At 43.1% G+C, this 20,267-nt stretch overlaps 1 protein-coding gene across 1 annotated transcript in view; it reads right to left on the bottom strand.

Annotated features, from left to right (window-relative positions):
* Nucleotides 1-3,546: 3,546 nt before the first annotated feature.
* The window catches only part of LOC147893064 (structural maintenance of chromosomes protein 4-like), a 93,708-nt gene continuing 76,987 nt past the window's right edge, over nt 3,547-20,267 (bottom strand). The window contains exons 14-21 of the mRNA XM_087387582.1: nt 6,033-6,354; nt 5,286-5,947; nt 5,092-5,188; nt 4,758-4,987; nt 4,447-4,612; nt 4,235-4,346; nt 3,848-4,029; nt 3,547-3,698 (exon numbers count right to left, since the gene is read on the bottom strand). Coding sequence (XP_087243708.1) covers nt 3,570-3,698; nt 3,848-4,029; nt 4,235-4,346; nt 4,447-4,612; nt 4,758-4,987; nt 5,092-5,188; nt 5,286-5,947; nt 6,033-6,354 — 1,900 coding nt within the window. The 3' untranslated portion in view covers nt 3,547-3,569. The remainder of the gene's footprint in view (nt 3,699-3,847; nt 4,030-4,234; nt 4,347-4,446; nt 4,613-4,757; nt 4,988-5,091; nt 5,189-5,285; nt 5,948-6,032; nt 6,355-20,267) is intronic.

The raw sequence follows: 20,267 nt of genomic DNA, 5'->3' as shown, positions 1-20,267 counted from the left end.
ACCTCAACATAGGTTGGATTGATGTGCATTCAAATTATCATGCCCATCGTGTATGAGTGCATTTAAATTATCATGCACCTCAGATACTATTCTTTGGCAATTGTGTTTGTGGTGTGTTTGACCATCCAGATGGACATGATATTTTTCATGTGCCTCCAATTAGGTTATATTATCAAGTACAAATAATCGTGCCCATAGGGTATGAGAGCATTCGAATAATATACCTCAGATACTCGTTTTTTGCGGTTGTGCATAACATTTAATGAAAAATGGAGTTTGTGGCATGTTTGACCATCTAAAGCATATCTTATGGTCACGATATTTTGCACGTACCTCAACATAGATTTTATTGATGTGTGTGCAAAGTATCATGCCCATTGGTTATGATTGCATTCGAATGGCACACCTCAGATACTATTTTTGGTGGTTGTGCATAACACTTGGTGAAAAATGGGATTTATGGCAACTTCGACCATCTAAAGCATATCTGATAAGCACGATACTTTGCACATAAATCAACATAGGTTGTATTGACACACATGCAAAGTATCGTGCCCATCAAGTGTATGCACGTTTGAATAACACACCTCAAAGCGTGTTTCTTGACAATTGTGCATGACTCTGGGTGAAAAATAGGATTTGTGGCAAGTTTGACCATCCAAAGCATATCCAATGGACACGATACTTTACACAAGCCTCAAAAAAGGTTAAAGTGATTCAAGAGAAAGGTATTGTGTCCATCTTATATGTGCACATTTTCATAACACACCTCAAATACTATTTTTTAACAGTTGTGCATAACAATTGATGAAAAACTGGATTTGTGCCGACTTTGACCATCCAAAGCATATCCAATGGTCACAATACTTGGGCACAATACTTTTCACGCACCTCAAAATAGGTTGGATTGATGTGTGTGAAAATTATCATGTCCATCAAGTATGAATGCATTTGAATAACACACCTGAGATACTATTCTTTGGCAATTGTGCATAACACTTGGTGAAAACAGGGGTTTGTGGCACGTTTGACCATCTAAATCATATCCAATGGGCACGATATTTTTCATGCACCAAAAATTGGTTATATTAACACGTGTATAAATCATTGTTTCCATCGGGTATGAGAGAATACAAATAATACACCTCAGATACTATTTTTTGACGGTCGTGCATGACACTTAGTGAAAAACAGTGTTTGTGACATGTTTGACCATCCAAATCATATCCGATGGACACGATATTTTATTCTTTAGCAGTTGTGCATAACACTTAGTGAAAAACAGGGTTAGTGGCGCATTTGACCATCCAATGCATGCACATAAAAATAGGTTATATTCACACGTGTGCAAAGCATCATACCCTTTGGATATGAGCACGTTCAAATAATACATCTCAAGTACTATTTTTTTACGGTTGTGCATAACACTTGATGGAAAACAAGATTTGTGGCGACTTTGATCATTCAGAGCATATACAATAGGCACAATACTTTGCACATGGCTCAAAATAAGTTTTTTTGACAAACCTACAAAGTATCGTGCCCATCGGGTCTGGACTAACCTGAGACCACAGAAGATGTCCTCCTTTTGGTTGATGACTCAAGGAGCATTGCCCATCGGCCCATGGCCTGAGCAAATGCGAGTCGACCTCAAATGCCTTTGTTGTGTAGAAGACATGCTGGAGACGAATCCCCATTGCATGTGGGGTTGCGTAGCTATGTAGACAATTTGGCGTGCGTCCTTTCGAATTATGGCCAATACACAACAAACGCAGAGGGATTTCACTTGGGAGATGGTAGCATGGCTCACAAAGGACGGGCACCATTTTTCCATCGAACTAGTGTATAAGATCCATGGCCAACAAGTCTCCCGAATAGAGGCCTATGATGCAGTACCGCCTTCTCGCTCATGCCCCTCTTTCTCACCAGAGGAGAATGTTTGGAAGATGATGGCCAACATTACCACCTGGAACATTTGGTTTGCTCGTTGAAGTCAGGTGATGGGAGGACAAACGACAACTCCGACGACCACCTAGTGGCCATTTGACATGACATCTTCCCGTTATGCTCTACTTGGGAGCGTGACACTCCAAGATCTATAAGGACTGCCGAAAGGCAAGACTACTTTTGCAAGGCTTGGCCTACAAGGATTTTTTACATTTCTCCGCTGGATGTATAGACCACCTCTGTAGCTATTAGCCCCTGTTCCAAAGGCAACCTAGGTAGTGAGCCGGTGCCTTGGGAATAGGTTGTGTTCTTTTCTAACAACCTTTTCATTGTATTTAGCATCTTAAACCCCTTTATAAAATGCTAGAAGCACAGGATTTTCAAGAATTAATAGAGGTTTTCTTTTCTCTTGGGGGGAAAAAAGCTTAATATAGAAACTTAGTTAGGCTATATTAATGATTCATTAAAAACTCTAATTGAACTAATTCCCAATTTATCAAATGCTCGATCTTGGAATACTGCGAACTCCTCCACCTCAAATTCGAGTGTCTACCACTGGACTTAGAGACGCCTCAAATATCCTGAAATTTATAAAGCCACCAATTTGTAATGGGAAAGAAAGAGAGAGAAACAAACACGATATAAATATGTTCATGACAAGATTTTCACAAACTTAGAAATAACCCTCCTAAAATCAAGCTGTAGAAGAGGATCTGAGGCTGGGTGATAATGCAATGGAAGAGTCCTCTATATTTCAGGAAAAACACTACATTGGGTGTCATGCACAGACTAAGGGTCCAGTCTGCAAACAGCCAACTAGTCCTCCGGTCTGTAAACAACTCTTTACAGTCTTGCTGTTCCTTAGTCTATAAATGACAAACTGCTGTTCCTGCTTGGCCCTGCTGCTGCTGTTGTATCTACATTTCCAGGGGGATTGTTGCTGGCACATTGAGAAGTGTTGTGAGTCAATATCTAAGTAGAAATCATGTGAAAAATATGACAAGACCAGTATATGATAGCGTTCTCCTGCATCTACTTACTAATGGCAGCTCGATCATGTCCTCACACTTACCCATAATCATAATTTGTTGTCTACTATCACAGGTGCTGAAAATGAGGTGTCATCAATTCTAGTTAGAAGTTAATTACAGATTCTTAGGGAACCTTCCACAATTACCACAACATAAATGCACTATGCAACGAGTATAACAAATCTTGCCTGAGTTAGAACCTTCAGTAGGCGAGAGCAGCAAGACTTTTGTGCATAGACGATGAATCTTATAGATTTGAATTTTTAATTTTATGTTCAGAAGAGATATCAATGTCATCCAAATAACATAGTACACCGAAAAAAACCCAAAAAGAATGGTGCCTAAACGAGGGCACTCAGATGTACAAAAGGAACAATTATCCCCCACAAAAGATTTTAGTCAGTACATCGGATACTATTCAAAAATCCAACTGCTTTGGATACGTTTCCTTACACAGAAAATATTGAATGGTTGACATGAAGAACTGTCTTGTTCAGACACAATCAAGTTTTCTTTTAACTGAAGAGCCTTCAGTTTTTCTCCTAAGACGTTGAGACTTCAAAAATCCGCAGTGTTGAAAGTAAACAAAGCTCAAAGATCAACCATAGCAGTAATCGATCTTGAACTTCCACTGCAGTGGTAGATGCCAATTAATGTCAAAGCATGCTCATAAAGTTGGGGCCGGTGAGAAACAATAATATACTGGGCTGATCTTTGCCTCTGTTGCACATTGCATTTAAACGTAGTTAATATATGATATAAAACTCGAACGATGAGATTGTCATTGAATGCATGTTTGTTTCTTTTGCACATAGTTAACACCTTTCTAACAGTGTAAAAGTAGAAAGAAAATTTCACTTAGGGAAAACCTTGATATAAGTAGCAACCAACCGAGCATTTTTGGTGTCTAATGCTGCATCAATTTCATCAAAAAAGTAAAAAGGAGAAGGGAACTGAGATTGTAGACTGAAGGAGAGAGCAAGAGCTGCCAATGCTTGTTGCCCTCCAGACAAGGAACTAAAATTGCACCATTTATTTCGACCAGGCCGTACTTCAGCACATGCAACAGTTGACACATTTAAGAGGAAGCTGAGTTTTCTGTCTAAGCAACTTCTGTGAAGAAAAATAGTGATTTCAAATCAAGGTTCATCTAGAAATCAGACAAAGTGAATCAGATTCTGTTGTGACACATATGTATCGCCTGAACATTGCTAGTGAGCCCAAGCTGCATGTAACATTCAACCTTACTGTAGTACCTTGAAATTGAATGCCCTCGATAAAAAGGAGAGTTTTTTCTTCAGTGAATGACAGATACGCATCTCCGTGCTTGGTAAGTTCACCATAAACTTGAGAAAGACTATCATTAACCTGAATTGAGACAAGATTTAGACTATGGTCTTATGCTCTTTCAAGAGGCATAGATTGATATTTGTGCAATTTTCAAAAATACTAGCAGACAAGTCGTCACCTTCTTTGCAGAAGTTGCGAATATGTCAAATCGTTCAGTCTCAAGACTTTCCTTTTCAAACATTTTGCAGTTCAATAAGTTTTCCAGAGCTTCTATCTCTTTCACAAGAGAAGATTCTTCCTTTCTGCACTTTACATCTTCATCTAATATGTCCGGATCAATTGCTCTGTTTGCCACAAAACTTATCACTCAGGTGAACCTTGGTGAAATCTGGGAAAATGGACTCTATTCAAAAACAGAAGAACACCATAGAAATCACAAGCCATTGCAGTGTGAAGGTGTGAATTTGAATATTATGTACGAAAGTTTACGTGTGTAAATGCTTCAAAGTCAACTCTTCCTCTGCAAGTGCTACACCTTCCTCATCTTCATTTTCCCTTCCAATGGGACTAACAGAAGAGAAATCCATACAATCCCGGAATAGCCTCTTTTGGGACGCTGGCTCTCCATTCTCAGGCAAAGCTTTCAAGATTTTGTCAAGCTTACGTTTCAGTTCATTCTCAGATTCTGTGAGTTTACCAAGCTCTATCTGCAGCTCACCCTGTAACATCAACTCTTACGACTTATACAAAAGTATTATGTAGCACACTTGAAAACAAAATGACCGTATCAAGGTATTATTTGTTCTTGAAACAAATTGCGTACTTCATTTCTCTGCACATCTGTGACCTTCTTCTTGCACTTCTGCATTTCTTGTTCCGTTCTGGCCAGCTTGCAGCTAATACTCCTAATTTCACATGCCCTGCAAAGTGGCATTATGAGTCATTAATGAGGAGAATTGTCTTTTCCATTAGATGAAATTTTTCAAGGGACAATATCACAACTTGAATTTTGCATACACTTCATCTTTTTTAATTCTCTCATTCTCCAGTTGCTCCTTTACTTGGGCATGCTGGTCTCCTGCTTCTGCTAGCGGCAAATCCTGGGCTCCAGCTTTTGCAGCCAAATTTATCATCCTACTTAGTTTGTTGAGCATGCCTTTCATGTTAACTTTTCCTTGTCTGGCCTCTATGTCACATTTTTTTAACTCTCCATCGACAGTAGTGACCTTTTCACTCCATACCATCAATTCAGGAGTCAAAGTTCGATTTCTGGAGTTCTGAAGCTCTGAAATGACCACTCTGTGCTGCAACGCCTCTGCCTGCAAATTTGCAATTGTGCATTGAAGGTCGGAAATTATATTATTCTTTTCCAATATCTGGGATCTTAATGAGCCAAAAAACAAACCATAGTCGATTCTTCTTCCCTCCAGAAGTTTTTGCAACTGTACTTTGAGTTCTCTGATTTTCAGGTTCACTGTTTCTAATGCATTCTCGTTGCCAAGGATATGTTCCTTGAGAACCATTATTCTTTCAGATAGACATTTGATTTTTTCTTCGCAGTCCCCAACTGGGATTTGTGAACAAATTCTTTCAGGCCCTGCTTCAAGGCCAACACTATCACAGTGCTGTAGCAGAGATTTTCCATGCACACTTTTGCCTACACAAATGACTTCCCCATCCTGAACATAAGCAAAAGGCAGAAAAGCATCAGAAATTGTGATTTTTATTTACATCAGGCTTGGAGCTAAAGTGTCATGAATATACCGCTTTAAAAATATCTCCCTTGACTGTGACAACATTGTTCAAAGAACAAGCTGTCCTCATTTGGAAATACTGAATCGCAGCATTACGATCCTCAACAATCACCCAGTTCCTGACATATTTCCAGAAAATAGGCTTGTAAATATTTGAGCAGTGAAGGTACTGCATGACACTCTGTCCTGTTTCTTCGTGGTTGGGTGAAGTACAGGCCTTCTGATATGATTGTGCAAGCTCCGATAGGATTTCGCAAGTTACAACGCCAATTTTGTTATCTTGGAAATAAAGTATCACCTCGTGTGCTGTCTCCCAATCTTCTGTTACAAACCTGCCATAAACAGGAAGATGGATTTAAATTCATGCTCTAGGAAGAAGGAAATAACAGCAATCTCTCCCTTATTCACAAGGAGAAAATAGTTTTGGGGTTGCAAATGTCTCAGCTTGCAAGGGTTTGCAATCAGATGTGAATAAAAGAAGAAATTTATTTCATGGTTGCACATATATTGACTGAAGAGTGACCTCTTGATCTAAAGATAAGGCTTGGGCATCTGATTCTCTATCAATCCTCAATGATGCTTATAAACAGGGAGCCTTCTAAGATAACACAAGGAGCTATGCTTCCAATTCTCTCTCGTATAGTTTCATAGGCATAAAGATGAGAGGGATAATGCTGGGTCATTTGATTCCATCAGCCTAATGACTGTGCCATGATGGAAGTATTACTGCTGGCCTAGGACCACTCGTGCAGGGAGCTGGTCCTCCAATAGATCCACACAACTATGGAAATACTTGGCAGATAGTTTGAATACAAGTTTAAACAATTATGTGCTCTGGACTCATGAAGCAAGGTGGACGTAATCAGACACAAGGCAGACGTGAAGGTAGACACAAATAAAACACAAGTTGCTAGAGAGATGAAAGGAGAAACTCAGCAAAAGGGACAAAGGTGTCCACTTCCCTTGCATTCTCATTACAAGAAGGTGGCCAAGATCTTATAAGGTTTCTGAACTCGTAGCTCAGGTCACTTCTCTCATTCTCTCCACTCCCTTGCTCCCACGGTGGTATCTCCTCTCTACTCTCTCCACAATGCACTCCCCCTCTTTCTGACTCCTCTCTCCTTTCCCCTTTGAGTCTCTATCTTGGCCACTGATGAGCAGAGTCCCCTCATTGGTTGGGCCATTGCTGGGTAGATTTCCCCATTGGTTGGGCGGATGGCTCTTTCTTCTCCATTGGTTGGATTCTTGTTCCCCATCTATCTCCAACGCTCATCCTTAGCTTGGACGAATGAACTTTGCATGTACTATGGCTTGATGTCCTCATGAGCCATGTATTACCCTAGATACTCCTCATGGGCCTGCCCTCCCAGACCCCAGTCTTGGGTCATATTTGGCCACGCTACTGATGGTTGCTCCTTGCGCTATAGTGGCTTCACACATGGTCTCTTTCATGCCTCCCTTATCGCAGAAGCACCATGAAACTGCCAGCTCTCCTTTTGGGACCTATTCAAGAAGTAATAGAGATAAGCGACGACTATGGTGGACAAAAGTCAATACCAAGGGCACTTGGCAACAGGATGTCAAACACGACATATGTTAGAATATGAAGCCAAGTTGAGTTAGTTTGGTGCATTATGGTATGCTCTAGTGTGAGTTCTAGTCTAGTGTGTCCTATGGATGCCACAATTCTGCCAGAATCTTGCAACTTTGCTTTCTCCACATCTATCCGTTAACTTTCAAAATCCTTCCGGATGCAGCTTCCCCACACTAGGGCGCATCTTTCCACCGTTGGGATCAACGGAATTGTACTTTGAGCTACTGTGCCGCCCTGTTCTTTGGTCACCGAATATCCTCAAAATTTTGCCTCTACAGTCACAATTTCGACCTGCCCTATTAGCCACACTTGGACAACATTTAGGACTAGCTGCAGCCGAAATTTGAGCTCAATCCGACCACAGACGAGGGAGATATCACTATTTCTTTGGCCGACTTTCTTGATGTAATGCCGGATTACTGTGCGCACTATTTCGCCCATCCTTTGTGCTACTAGTAGTAGCCTCAGCAAGGGCTTTCATTTCCACCCAAAAGCCCCTTGGTTGCTGCTTAGGTTTGATCCTCCAGTCTCTGTTTGCTCGATTTGGGGGTTTCTCTCAAATCTCCTTCATGGCTGAAGCATTACAAGTGGTTAGATGCTCAAAAGTTTCCTTGTTTATCTTTTTCACTTTTGCTTTTGGTCATCTACCCATATAATGTCTTCTAGCATCGATTCAAGATGGATCTTTCGGTTGCTGTCCAGTTTAACTATGTATATGTTTGGATGATGAGCTTCATTGACAACAATTATGTAGCCTATTTGATGCTTGAAGGTGACTCAGTGATGAATGAAGTTTCTATCATGATAGTTGAAGTGTATTTACATTTGGATCATTGCATTATGCCATACATTCATGAGCTTCTATATACAAGAGTAGACATTGCCCTTGTTTTACTAACAAGTGGTAAGACCCTCTTCATATTTGATTTATGTGAAGACATATGGGATGCAAGAAAGATCAAAGGGCAAAGGAGTTAGAAGAAGGGCTACACCAAGAACCTCTCCAATGACAATATACCTCACACTATAGTAGCTTGGAAGAGAAGGAGGAAAAGGACAAGATATACCATCAAAGGGGAAAATTTCCCCACATCTTCAATTTAGAACTTGTGTTGTGTGTGGTCAATAAGGGTTCTCTGCCTTGGGATGTCTTCCTCAAATGATTGTTAGTCTTATGTTTTACCTTATTAGACCTATGGGGACTTCCCATGCATAGTCGTTGTCCAGTCTTCCAAATTGTAAACCAAGAGACCAAAGTCAGAATGAGATCATGTTGAGGTGAGGATGCCCAAATGAGTCTACTGCTGATGCAACTAGAGTGAGTACCAGGTGGATCATGTGTGTTGCCACTAGAGGTGGGCAAGCCATGAAGTTTCCCATGGACTACTGCTAGGGTTGAGGTCATCAATTTGTGGGGGGGGGTATGAAGGAAAAATTAATGTAATGGATCATACCAAGGTCTATGGTTGAGTGATCATATGAGTGAGTGTGTGAACACGTGTGTGTAGGTGTGCTTGAGTTAGGTGTGACTGATGATGTGTCACTTAGTAGGTGTGATTGAGTGAATATAGGAGTGTGGTTGTGATTGAGAGATTCTAGGAGACATTGGTGGTCTTCCTGATTGAGATGATTGTGGATCTAGATTCCACCTACTCATGGCCAGTTGCCTATATGTACTCCATTCTATGAATGAATCAATTGCTCATTGCCTTCATACTTGTGCCATTGTCTCTACCTCTTGTCTACCTCCATCATGCTTCCATGCTTGCACCAACACTCTCTACTCCTCCACCTCTCTACTCCTACCCCTAGTCTTAGCCTCTCTCCCCCTCCTCTAGCCTTCTTCATGTTATGCTCTAGCCAAGATAGCATGACCTCGGAAAGATCGGTGGGCATTTTCTCTTAGATGACCGACTTTTGTCCTTCTGCCTCCATAGTTTCAAAAGAAAAAATAAATATTTTTTTTTTCAGATTTTCCTTTTGTTATGCAGGAAATATAAACGACAACCTTTGCTGTACAAACAACTCGACTACAAACTCAGATTTTGTCCCCAAATAAAAGATACTTTATATGAGGTCAGATCAGTCAATGGCGATACTATTCCGGAATATCCTTTGATATGCCTTCTATAAAACTAGACAAATCCCAAGAATGATCGCAATGCGGTGAGACTCTGAGGGATTGGCCAAGTTAGTATCGCAGCCACTTTCTTCGGATCCATTTCTACCCCCTGTGGAGTAATTATGAACCCTAAATATTCCAGCCTAACCATATACACTATAGTTTTCTTTTTATTTACATAAAGACTGGCTTTCCTCAAAGTACTGAACACTATTCTCAAGTGTTCACGATGCTCAGTAATACTTTTACTGAACACTAGAATATCGTCAATAAAATGTACTACGAACTTTCCGATATACGGACGTAGTAAATCGTTCATAAGCATGACGAATGTCGCTGGAGCATTGGTAAGTCCGAAGGGCATTACCAAAAACTCATAATGACCAAACCTGCTTCTGAAAGCGGTTTTATGCACATCCTCGGCTCTAATCTGGATCTGATGGTAGCCACACTTAAGATCTATCTTGCTGAAAATCACGGCCCCATGTAATGCATCTAGCAAGTCATCAATCCGAGCCATCGGATACCTGTGCTTAACAGTGATATTATTCAATGCTCTGTGATCTATACAAAGGCGAAACGTATCATCCTTTTTCTTCTTTAATATCACTGGCGAAGCAAACGGTGAGAAACTTGGTTGAATCTGCCCTAACTTGAGGTATTCTTCCAGTTGTCTACGCATCTCCGTCTCTTCAGTAAAACTCATTCTATAGGGCGGCCTATTTACAGGTTCTGCCCCCGGGATCAGTTCAATCTTATGCTGAACTTTCCGCTCTAGAGGTAACCCATAAGATAGTTCATCCCTAAAACATTCAGAGAACTTCTCTGATATCTCTTTAGCCAACTCGACCATCTTCCCATCTTGGGTAGCCTCAGTGCTAGTCGATGCATCATCAATCGACTCTACCGATGCTATACACAGACACAGAAACTCTTTCGGAGTCCTCCGAATTTCCATGGCTGAAATCAGTGGTCCTCGAGGTAAATCCTTCTCACCTCGCAAAACATATTCTACCCCGTTCATCTTGAACTGGTAAATATGCTTTTTCCAATCAATGGCTGGATTTTTTCAAAAATGCCAAGCCATGCCTAGGGCTATATCTGCGTGAGCAAGTATGGTCAATTCAAAGTCCAGCTTCTCAACATAGTCCTGAAGGTAGAAATGGATCTGAAGAAAGTGGCTGCGATACTAACTTGGCCAATCCCTTAGAGTCTGACCACGTTGCGATCATTCTTGGGATTTGTCCAGTTTTATAGAAGGCATATCAAAGGATATTCCGGAATAGTATCACCATTGACTGATCTGACCTCAGATAAAGTACCTTTTATTTGGAAACAAAATCAACAAGAAAGTTTTAACACCATAAAACAAGCTGTGGTCACAGGACCGGTGTTAAAAATAGTTGATCCCCAGAAACCGTTGTTCCTGGAAACCGATGCAAGTGGCAATTTAATATGCGTAAATAAAATGGTCAAGAGAAGTAACTGCCAAGGTCCTAGGAGAGGGTGAAATGGCATTGACTAGGTGGTTCTGAGTGCTAAGGCCTAGGTGCACCTAAATGTGCAATAATGCCAAGGGGAAAAAGGTTTAAATGTGCCCCAAGAGAGGGGTAAATGGTGCACCAAGTGAAAAAGGCTAAAATGATGACATGTGGCAAGGGGGAACCATCTAGGGAGTTGTGGGTCTTGTGGATATGCATGAGGAAAAAGAAAAGACGTATCTGTTGCAAAACTGCGATCCATGAGAGTATGGCTGGGTGGAAATAACTAGTGCCATCGCCCGTGATCTGAGAGAGAGTTAGAACAGGATTGTGTCACTTCATCCCCCTCTCTCCCCTCAACCTTCACCCTCACCTCCCCTTTCTCTCTACTAGCAGCATTTTTAATAGGATGGAGCTCAATAGTGTTCAAGTCGGCCTTCCCACCTCGATTGACGATGGCTCAGCCTTTCAGCCAATCCTCACCCACTTTCACCAGTCGCAAAAACCATCATTTTCTCAAAGACGAGTTGCAACAGTTCAAAAAAGATACAGAGCGGAAGAGCTTGACATCGCTCTTTGCTCGCATCCATGGGTCCCGCCCTTCCAAGTTATAGGCCAGGGATTGGATGCTCGTTGCTCTACCTGGAGACCTTGCAGATGTTCGTCTACTTAGGCAAGGTTTCTTCCAAATGGTTTTTGACTCCTCAGAGGTAGCAGGTACAGTGCTTCAAGCTAGCCCGTTAGCACTGAGTTCCAGGAGGATTTGTTTTACCCCTTTTTCATTCGGGTTTGATGCTATCAGGAGGACAACAAGACAATGTCACTCTTCATCAGATTTCCCGGCCTTCCTCAGGTGTATTATCGACTTTTGCATTCCATTGGAGCCGCCTTTGGGATGGTTACCAAGATCTTCCCTCTCCGATGGGGTACCGTGTGTTAGGGTCATTGTCTCTGACCCTAACATCTCGTATGACCACATTACGCTTCAGCGTCCAGATGGCTCCTTCTTCAGACAGAGAGTCGAGATTGCAAGGAGACAGGATCAGTGTAGGATTTGAAGGACCCTTGGGCACTTTGCCAGAGATTGCCCAAGGAAAAGAAAGAAGAAAAGACCTAAAAGATCCAAGGGTGCGCCTCATCACTTCACCCAACCTGGAACTTCCTCACGACCAGCTCCTACCGCTTTCACGCATTGCTAGACCTTCAACTTCACGGCCAAGACCGTCAACCTCTTGTCCTGGTATTTCTTCAGTGCAGCCAAGACCATCAGCCTCTCGTCCTGGTACTTCTTTAGCGCGAATAGGACAATCAACACATCCTCTTAAGATCGTCCCCTGTTGAGTGCCTGTCAGAGTTGGAAAGCCAGTTCCACCTCAAGCTACCACAGATGGCGCCACGGACCCGTCTCTTCAGGCAAGAGACATTCCTGTCCTGGTTCCATGTACAGATGAGACTGCTCCTACCCCTTCAGGTGTTCATGTGTAAGAGCGCTTACCTTGGGAGAACCTTTCGATAGAGACCTGTGCCTTACTTGAGAACAATGCCAAAGTCGTGGCCAAGGTCATACAGATTCAGGCCGAGGTGCCGAGTTCTTGCCGCACCCAATCCCTCTCTTGCACATCTGTCTACATCTGATAGAGGTAAGAGGGTTATTGGTTCCACTCCTTCCGCAGGGCTCCTACTCCTACGCCAGAGGTACTTCGAAGGAATTCATTTTCAGTTCTGACAGACTTGGCTGAGTTTGAGGCAGAGGAGGAGTTTGTGCCCTCTCTACAATAGGGGAGCATATCTTTCAGACATCCATGGACAGAGTTTCCCCCTCAGCAAGTGTGGATGTGCTATCCCCAGTTAACTTCCTCCTCTTGATAGGAGGAACTTTTCGCAAGAGAGGGCTTTCTCCGCTACCAGGTCGGGTAGGATCTTCCATCCGACCTCCTTTCACAGATGAGGATTGTCAGTTGGAACGTTCAGGGCCTCAGGGGTGTACCTCACCGCCGCAGTAGGCAGCCGATTCGTAACCAACTTCATCCAAGTGTTACTAGGGGACCCATTGATATTCTTATGATGATTCAGAAACACAAATTGGATGTCAAGGATTGTGCCAACTATATTTCCCTTGGTGATTAGACACGGGATCATAGTCCCTTCTAGAGCTCAGTGGATTGTACTGTTGATTGCCGGGAATAAGGTTGGTCTTTTAAACCTTTATGCACCCAATTCTAGGAGGGATCATGTCCTTCTTTGGAAGGAACTGCTCTCCTTGTCACATATTGTAGATGTTTGGATTATAGGGGGAGATTTCAACATGGTTGAAATGCCCTCAGCCAAAAGGGGTGGTAGGGAGGGTGGTATTCACTCCCTAGAGAGAGCAGCTTGGGATGCCTTCCTTTTTCAATACAATGGCAAGGATGCTTGGCACGATGATAATTTTCACACTTAGCCACATTCTCTTTGTGGATCTCTTGTTTTCTTGGTCGAATAGGAGACTATAGATGCCTATCCATGCACAGATTGACAGATTTTATGTGGATGATTGGACTCTTGACAGAGGTGGTACTGTTAGCAGTGCAACTGGGGTGTCCACTTCGGATCATTTTCCAATGATTCTGATGGTTCCAAATCCTCATGTGAGGGACCGCTCTACCAGTGTTGAGATTCCAGATGCCTTTTATGCAGAGGACTTGTATATCTCATATGCACGATGGGCAGCATTGTTCGTCAGACTTAGCCACAACCCTCTCTGATATAAGCGACTTTTATATTTCAATTGCTCGTATCAGGAGGGGTGAGATCCTCAAATGTGAGATAGGTATCCACCACCAATTGACTACCCTCCAGAGAGAGGAGCAGAAGAGGACTAGAGATGCTTCGATTCAGGAGCGCCTTGTTGCAGCAAGGGCCCAGCAGTAATCACTTTTAGATAAGAGAGCAGAGTATGCCTTTCATGCCAGACAGTCATTTTGGACTCAGACGGGAGGTAGGGTCAACAAGCAATTTTTCTCTACTCTTGGCCCCAGACATAGTAGGGAGAGCGTCTCACACCTTGTTGACTCGGGTGGATTTCTTCAAACACATCCAGATGCCGTCTTGCAGATTGCCACTGATTTCTATGCGTTCCTTCTTACAGCAAATCCTCACACTCATGCCACAAATGATGCTAGAGTGGTTATTTGGCGACGCTTACCTGGGTTGGTGACAAGGGATATGACGGTCTCACTTGATGCACCCTTCACCAACGTAGAGTTCAGGACTGCTCTCTCTGCACTTCACAAGGGCAAGTGTCCTAGTTGAGATGGACTTACCCCCTTATTTTTTATTACTTTTTGGGATCAGATTGGGGATCACATTACTTCAGCCTTGCAAGTTGTATGGGACTCGAGTGAGATACCAGACTCACCTACCGAGGGTCTCATTCATTTGATTCCGAAAGGGGGTTGCAAGAATTTAGTGTCTCAGTGGAGATCGATTACCTTAGCTAAAGCTATCAGCCTTCGTCTGTAGCCCTTTCTCCAGAGTCTTATCCATGATACGTAGACGGGATTTGTGCATAGCACGAGCATCTTTGACAACATTTTCTCATTTTGGGAGGCTTCGGATTGGGCCATGCATAATGGCCACAGGCTGGCTGAGAAAGCTTGTGACAGGATACACTTAAGCTTTCTGAAGGCCACAATTACTTGTTATGGTTTCTCAGATGCATGGATCAGAGGGGTGTCAACCCTCTACAGATCAGCCCACAACCAGGTTCTTATTGGTGGAGTTAGGAGGGACAGGTTTGAGATCAGCAAATCAGTCCATTAGGGATGCCCTTAGAACCCTTTCTGTTCCTATTTGTGGCTGGAGCAATAAGCTTTTACATTAGAGCTCAAGCTGGTATTGTAGGACTCAAGCTTCCTCTGAGGCAGGAGGATGAGCTCTTAGAAAGTGAGTTGGGACATGATACGGCTGTTTTTTTGGATGCCACTCCACAGACACTGACTTCATTCTCAGGACGGCATTGGATTTGTTTTGCATTGCGGCAGGTGCACACATTAATTGGAACAAATCCAATGGCTTTTGGATTAGTGATGAGGACACTCTAGATTGAGGGAATGACATAGGGTTCACTTGGATTCAGAGGGAGTTTCCGTCAGAGATATGGGATGCCAAGTTGGGGTGGGCATCTCTCCAGCACAACAGTATGCTCCCGTGTTGGAGAGTATCAGGAGAAAACTCATCTTTTGGAGTTTTGCCAGACTTGACCTTGCATCCAGAGTTGTGGTTGTGAACCAAGTATTATTGGCCACTGCCTGGTTCGTTTGCTCATGTTGGTGCAGAGCTAGAGGTTGTTGTATCGCTCAGCTCATGAGACCTATCAAGAACTTCCTATGAAGCAGTTTAGATGGCAGCTCAAATGTTGTAGCGAGGGTGGCTTGGGAGACCCTCATTCTCCCACAAGAGAAGGTCTCAATGCAAGTTCATAGTACGTGGATTGATGCCTGGACAGGAGCCCTGGAAATATTTTTCACGCAGCATTCATTCTTGTACTCCATCTCATGGGGGAGATTGGATAGATAGCATCACATGGATCTTTACTTCAGTCTATCTCAAATCTCCCCCTTCCCCTCTCATGGCTCTATTCTGAAAGCTTGGGGCTGCTTCAGAAACACTCTTCGCAAAGTTCCACCCACCTCTCGTGAAGCAATTCACAGGCAGCCCATCATGTGGAATGACTCGATTTTTTATGACCTGCTTCTACAGTAGGCACCTGGCAGGCCTTTAGGAGACTTCCAGAGGATCAGAGACTTACAGCAGTTGGCCACCTTAGAGGAAGTGCAATCACGATACAGCAGATACAGGCAGCCATTCCGCTAGAGTGGATTGACACAGATGACATGTCGATCACAAAGTCCACTTGGTGGGGAGAGTTTTTAGGGATGAGCATTCTGTTACGGATTATTGCCCTACAGGATGCACGAGGATACCCTAGTCTTTGATGTTCAATCGGGAGGCAGACTTATCAAATCTTCTAATGATATTCTTTTGGAGGTTTCAGCCTGTCAGGGTTGCACGTTTCATGGAGTGGGGCAAGGACTCGCAATGGTATCTTGATCCCGATCCTCTTCTTGCGCTGGGGTCTTGGAGACTCTGGTTATATGGTGATTCCCCTATTAGGTTCATGTAGTGGGACCCAAGGGAGTGGGAATGGATTGATGAGGGGCAACGAGAGAAGAGCTTCCCCTTCTTTCGCTATACAGTCAAAAATGCCCGGAGGTTTCAGCTCAGCAGTAGAGGTTGAAGGCCCTCCAAAGCGCCTCATTGGGATAGCTTTCATGTTTCCGTAGTTGCGCGGAAAAACTTTTAGCGTAGCCTCTGGAAATCCCTCAGGAATAGAAAGATCACTCTTTTCTTTTGGCTTTCTATTAATGGAGGGATTGCAGTGAACCTGTGGAGATCCAGGTTCAGGGCTGACCCTACTTGTCCTCGTTGTCACATTGCAGTTGAGTCAGTACAGCATTGCCTTTGGGAGTGCAGACAAGCGAGGACGATCTACAAAGATGTTGCTAGGATTTTCAGTATCTTTCATACAACACCTTTCTATATGACCTGGGATTCAGTGGCTTGGTTATCTCTTACTGGCCCTCAAGTGTTTTTCGAGGGACATGATCCAGATCCAGCTCTCATTGCACGGCAACACTTAGTGGAGTCTTGTTCCCTCCAAGATGTTCCCTTCACTCCTTTCAGAGATGCTCGTGCCTCAGTAGACATGTCTTGGGAGATTCTGGCTAGCATTGCAGCTTGGCATGTTTGGAGAGCCACGTGTACAAAGGTGATGGAGGGTATCCAGGTTCACCCTTCCCAGGCTATGGCTAGTATTTGAACCGACACACTACACACTCTGATGGCCATATGGGCGAGCATGTAGGGATCCTCCAGAGCAGCCACTGCCAGGAGAGTTACTTTTTTCAGAGTTTGGAGAGGATCTCCTTTCTTCTCTGAGTCTCCCTCAGGGTTGAGGTGGCATTTTCAGCCTCCGCCTTGGTTTTTTATTAGCTCCTTTTAAGCTTTTTTTTTCCTCATTCATTGCATGATGTACTCCCGCATTTGAGCTTGCTCTCGCGGTTTTCATTCATACTTAATGAAGTAAATTTCTTGAGGAAAAAAAAAAACCAACCTCATTTGGAGCCCGTTTTTTAAGAAATGACCTACTTGAAGAGAGCTGAGCTACCCTCATTTTGCCCATAGTTTGCTGCTCCAAATGTCTCATGATGACATCTCGATCCTCCGCATCTTCTACCTTCAGTTCCAGCCCTTAGTTTCATCTCCTAAAGTGTTGAAGACTGAATTTGCCATTTTCCAAGGTACACAATGAGTTCTCTTTCTTCAAGCTCATTGCTCGTGGAGAAGTTCAAGGGGGAAGGATTCCCTACTTGGTAAACTAAGGTTCAGTTGCTCCTCATGAAAGAAAATGTATGAGATGATATTGAGGATGACGCTCCCTCAGGTCATGGAAGGAACACAACTCAAAAGCTATTGCTATCATCAGACTTTGCCTCGATGATATTTTGATTCATCACATCGACTCCAAATCAACGGCCAAGAAGATATGGGCACGTCTCGAGAATCTTTTGGTAACAAAATCACAAACTCCAAGGTTTTCTTGAAGTTACAATTTATCATTTGAAAATGGAGGATAGTGATACCTTAAGTGCACATTTAGCAAAAATGCAATCTCTTGTGCAACAACTTTCCAGCTTGAAGTGTCCCCCAGACGATGAGGATAAAATGGCTGTCCTCATGAAGAGTATGGAAGGAGTCACTCGCTTTGATCATCCTCTTGAAACACTTAGGCTTGCCATGACTACCTTTGATAATATGGTGACTCTTCTTCTCGAAAAAGATCGTTGGAACAAAGATTCTCCAATCTCTTCTTCAGATACTACAGAGGCTCTTGCCTCCACTAGCAAATGGAAACCCAGGCCTACGTCAGCATATGGAAAGTCAAAGCCATTCAATCCTCTCAAGTGCACCTTTTGTAACAAGTTTGGTCATACGGAGGACAGATGCTAGCAGAGGCTTGCCAAACAGCAAACTAAGGACCATGCCAGTTGGGTTGCAGCCGCCACGAGTGACGATGAAGATGACGACCCTCCAACACAAGTTCATGCTCTTACTGCTGAAATGCGACATCTCTCTTTCCCTCCACAGAACGATGTAGATGATGATCCATATATTTTCTAAGCATGTTCTATTTTGGGTACTCTACCCTGGGTTGTTTCCAAAAATGAATGGAATAAATGATATGTGTTGTGTCAATAAAGGTTCTCAGCCTTGGATAGTCGTCCTAAAATGATGTATTGATTTTATATTTGTCATGTATGGATGGCTCCATGTCCCTCATTAGTCCCTGGAGTCAGGAGGGGGTTATATTGTGGGAGCCATGTATTGGCTTTGATAGGTCTATTTATCAGGCCTGGCATGTGAGTTCCAGAGTGTTGGTGCATTGGTCTCCTAGACCGCTGAGTTGGTCATGCATCCATGCATGATGAGCCTCTGAGCCATGCTAGGTGAGCCTCTAAGTCTATACCATGCTCACTAGCCTCTGAGCCATGCTCACTTGCCTCTGAGATAGCATGGGAGCCATGTTTAGTTCTAGACTGTCATTGCACAGTTCGATGACCGTCATTGTCATGTTCTTGGATCCATTCCAGTAGTCTCTCCCCTTGCCTTCATGGAGGAGAGTTAGAATATGAAGCCAAGTTGAGTTAGTTTGGTGTGTTCTAGTATGTTCTAGTGTGAGTTCTAGTCTAGTGTGTCCTATGGATGCCACATGTCACATTGGAAGTTATCCCATATGCAAAGGAGTTCATATGTGTGTGTGTGTACTCTTATATAAGAGCTGTACTTGTCTAGTGTCAAATCAATCAAGTATCAAGCCTACAAGCTCTTTAGTCTACATGTGAGTACTTTCATTTTGCTCATTGCTCTTACTATTTCATTTCCATTTCATTATGTCTCTCTTTGAGTATTATTATCTCTCTCCCTCTCCACCATGCACCTTCAACATAAATGGTCTAACAAGCAAAATTAATCATTGTAACGGATGAATGTTAGAATCTAACATCTCAAATGCAATTATTATAGAGGCAGTGGGTAGCACCCACCGTCTCCGTCGGCCAAGTGTTAGATTCCTTCCACGTATAAAAGGTCCGAAGCCCAAGTAGTTAGGGTCCGTCAATTTTGGAGTGCGTGGAGTGCAGCAAAGTGCTAACGTATCTAGACGTTTTACCATCTAATGCAAAACTCTATTCCACCCCCCTTACTTGCATCTGTTTCACAACCTACTCTACCTCTTCCTCTTATTCAATTGTTTACTTTGATTGCTCACCACACTCACATTTGTTGCACTTGCATCACAGTTGCTTGTTGAAGGGCGCTACTCACCATTTATCTAGAAAAGGCAATTGCCCCGCCATCCACACACATCTCCTCAATTCAACGTTAACATTTGGCGATCCTGTTGGGAAGTGTAAATCATGCGCGTTGGAGAAGCTGACAGAGTGTGAGTGATCCACATGGATGATGGAATCTCCGAACAAAAGAATAAGAAGGCAACTAAGGTATTCACAATAGAGAGAGCAACTGTTTGTGGGACTCGACGCTCAAAGAAGAAGGCTAGCAACCATTATCGAAGGAAACGAATCCTTGACCAAGGAACATGGGCAAGCCGAGCAGTTCACCGTCACGAGTATTTCAGACACATCTTGTGCTAATGTTTGATTCCAAGGAGTAATGGATACTCTCAACAAGAATTGGCAAGGAAGAGGTTTGTGTAGATTAAAAGGCTCGATTTATCACCTTATGGGACAAGTCTATTAACAAGCATGCTTGTGGCTAATTATTCATAAAGCTGTGTGGACGGGATGGAGAGCTTTTGCCATAGCAATGGGAGATGGCAACTGCACCAGATAAAATAGGGCAGAGGACTTAGCACACCTTTTCATGAATTTTCAACAGTCAAAGTTGGTGTGAAGCTTAGTTATGGTCAAAATAAAATCCTTACCCTTG

Source organism: Dipteris shenzhenensis, chromosome 16 (genome assembly GCF_047967505.1).
Source record: "Dipteris shenzhenensis isolate YYH24624 ecotype China chromosome 16, Dip_SZ_1.0, whole genome shotgun sequence".
Taxonomy (NCBI): Eukaryota; Viridiplantae; Streptophyta; class Polypodiopsida; order Gleicheniales; family Dipteridaceae; genus Dipteris; species Dipteris shenzhenensis.
The sequence above is the reverse complement of the archived record's forward strand: the minus strand, read 5'-3'. Positions and strand labels throughout refer to the sequence as shown.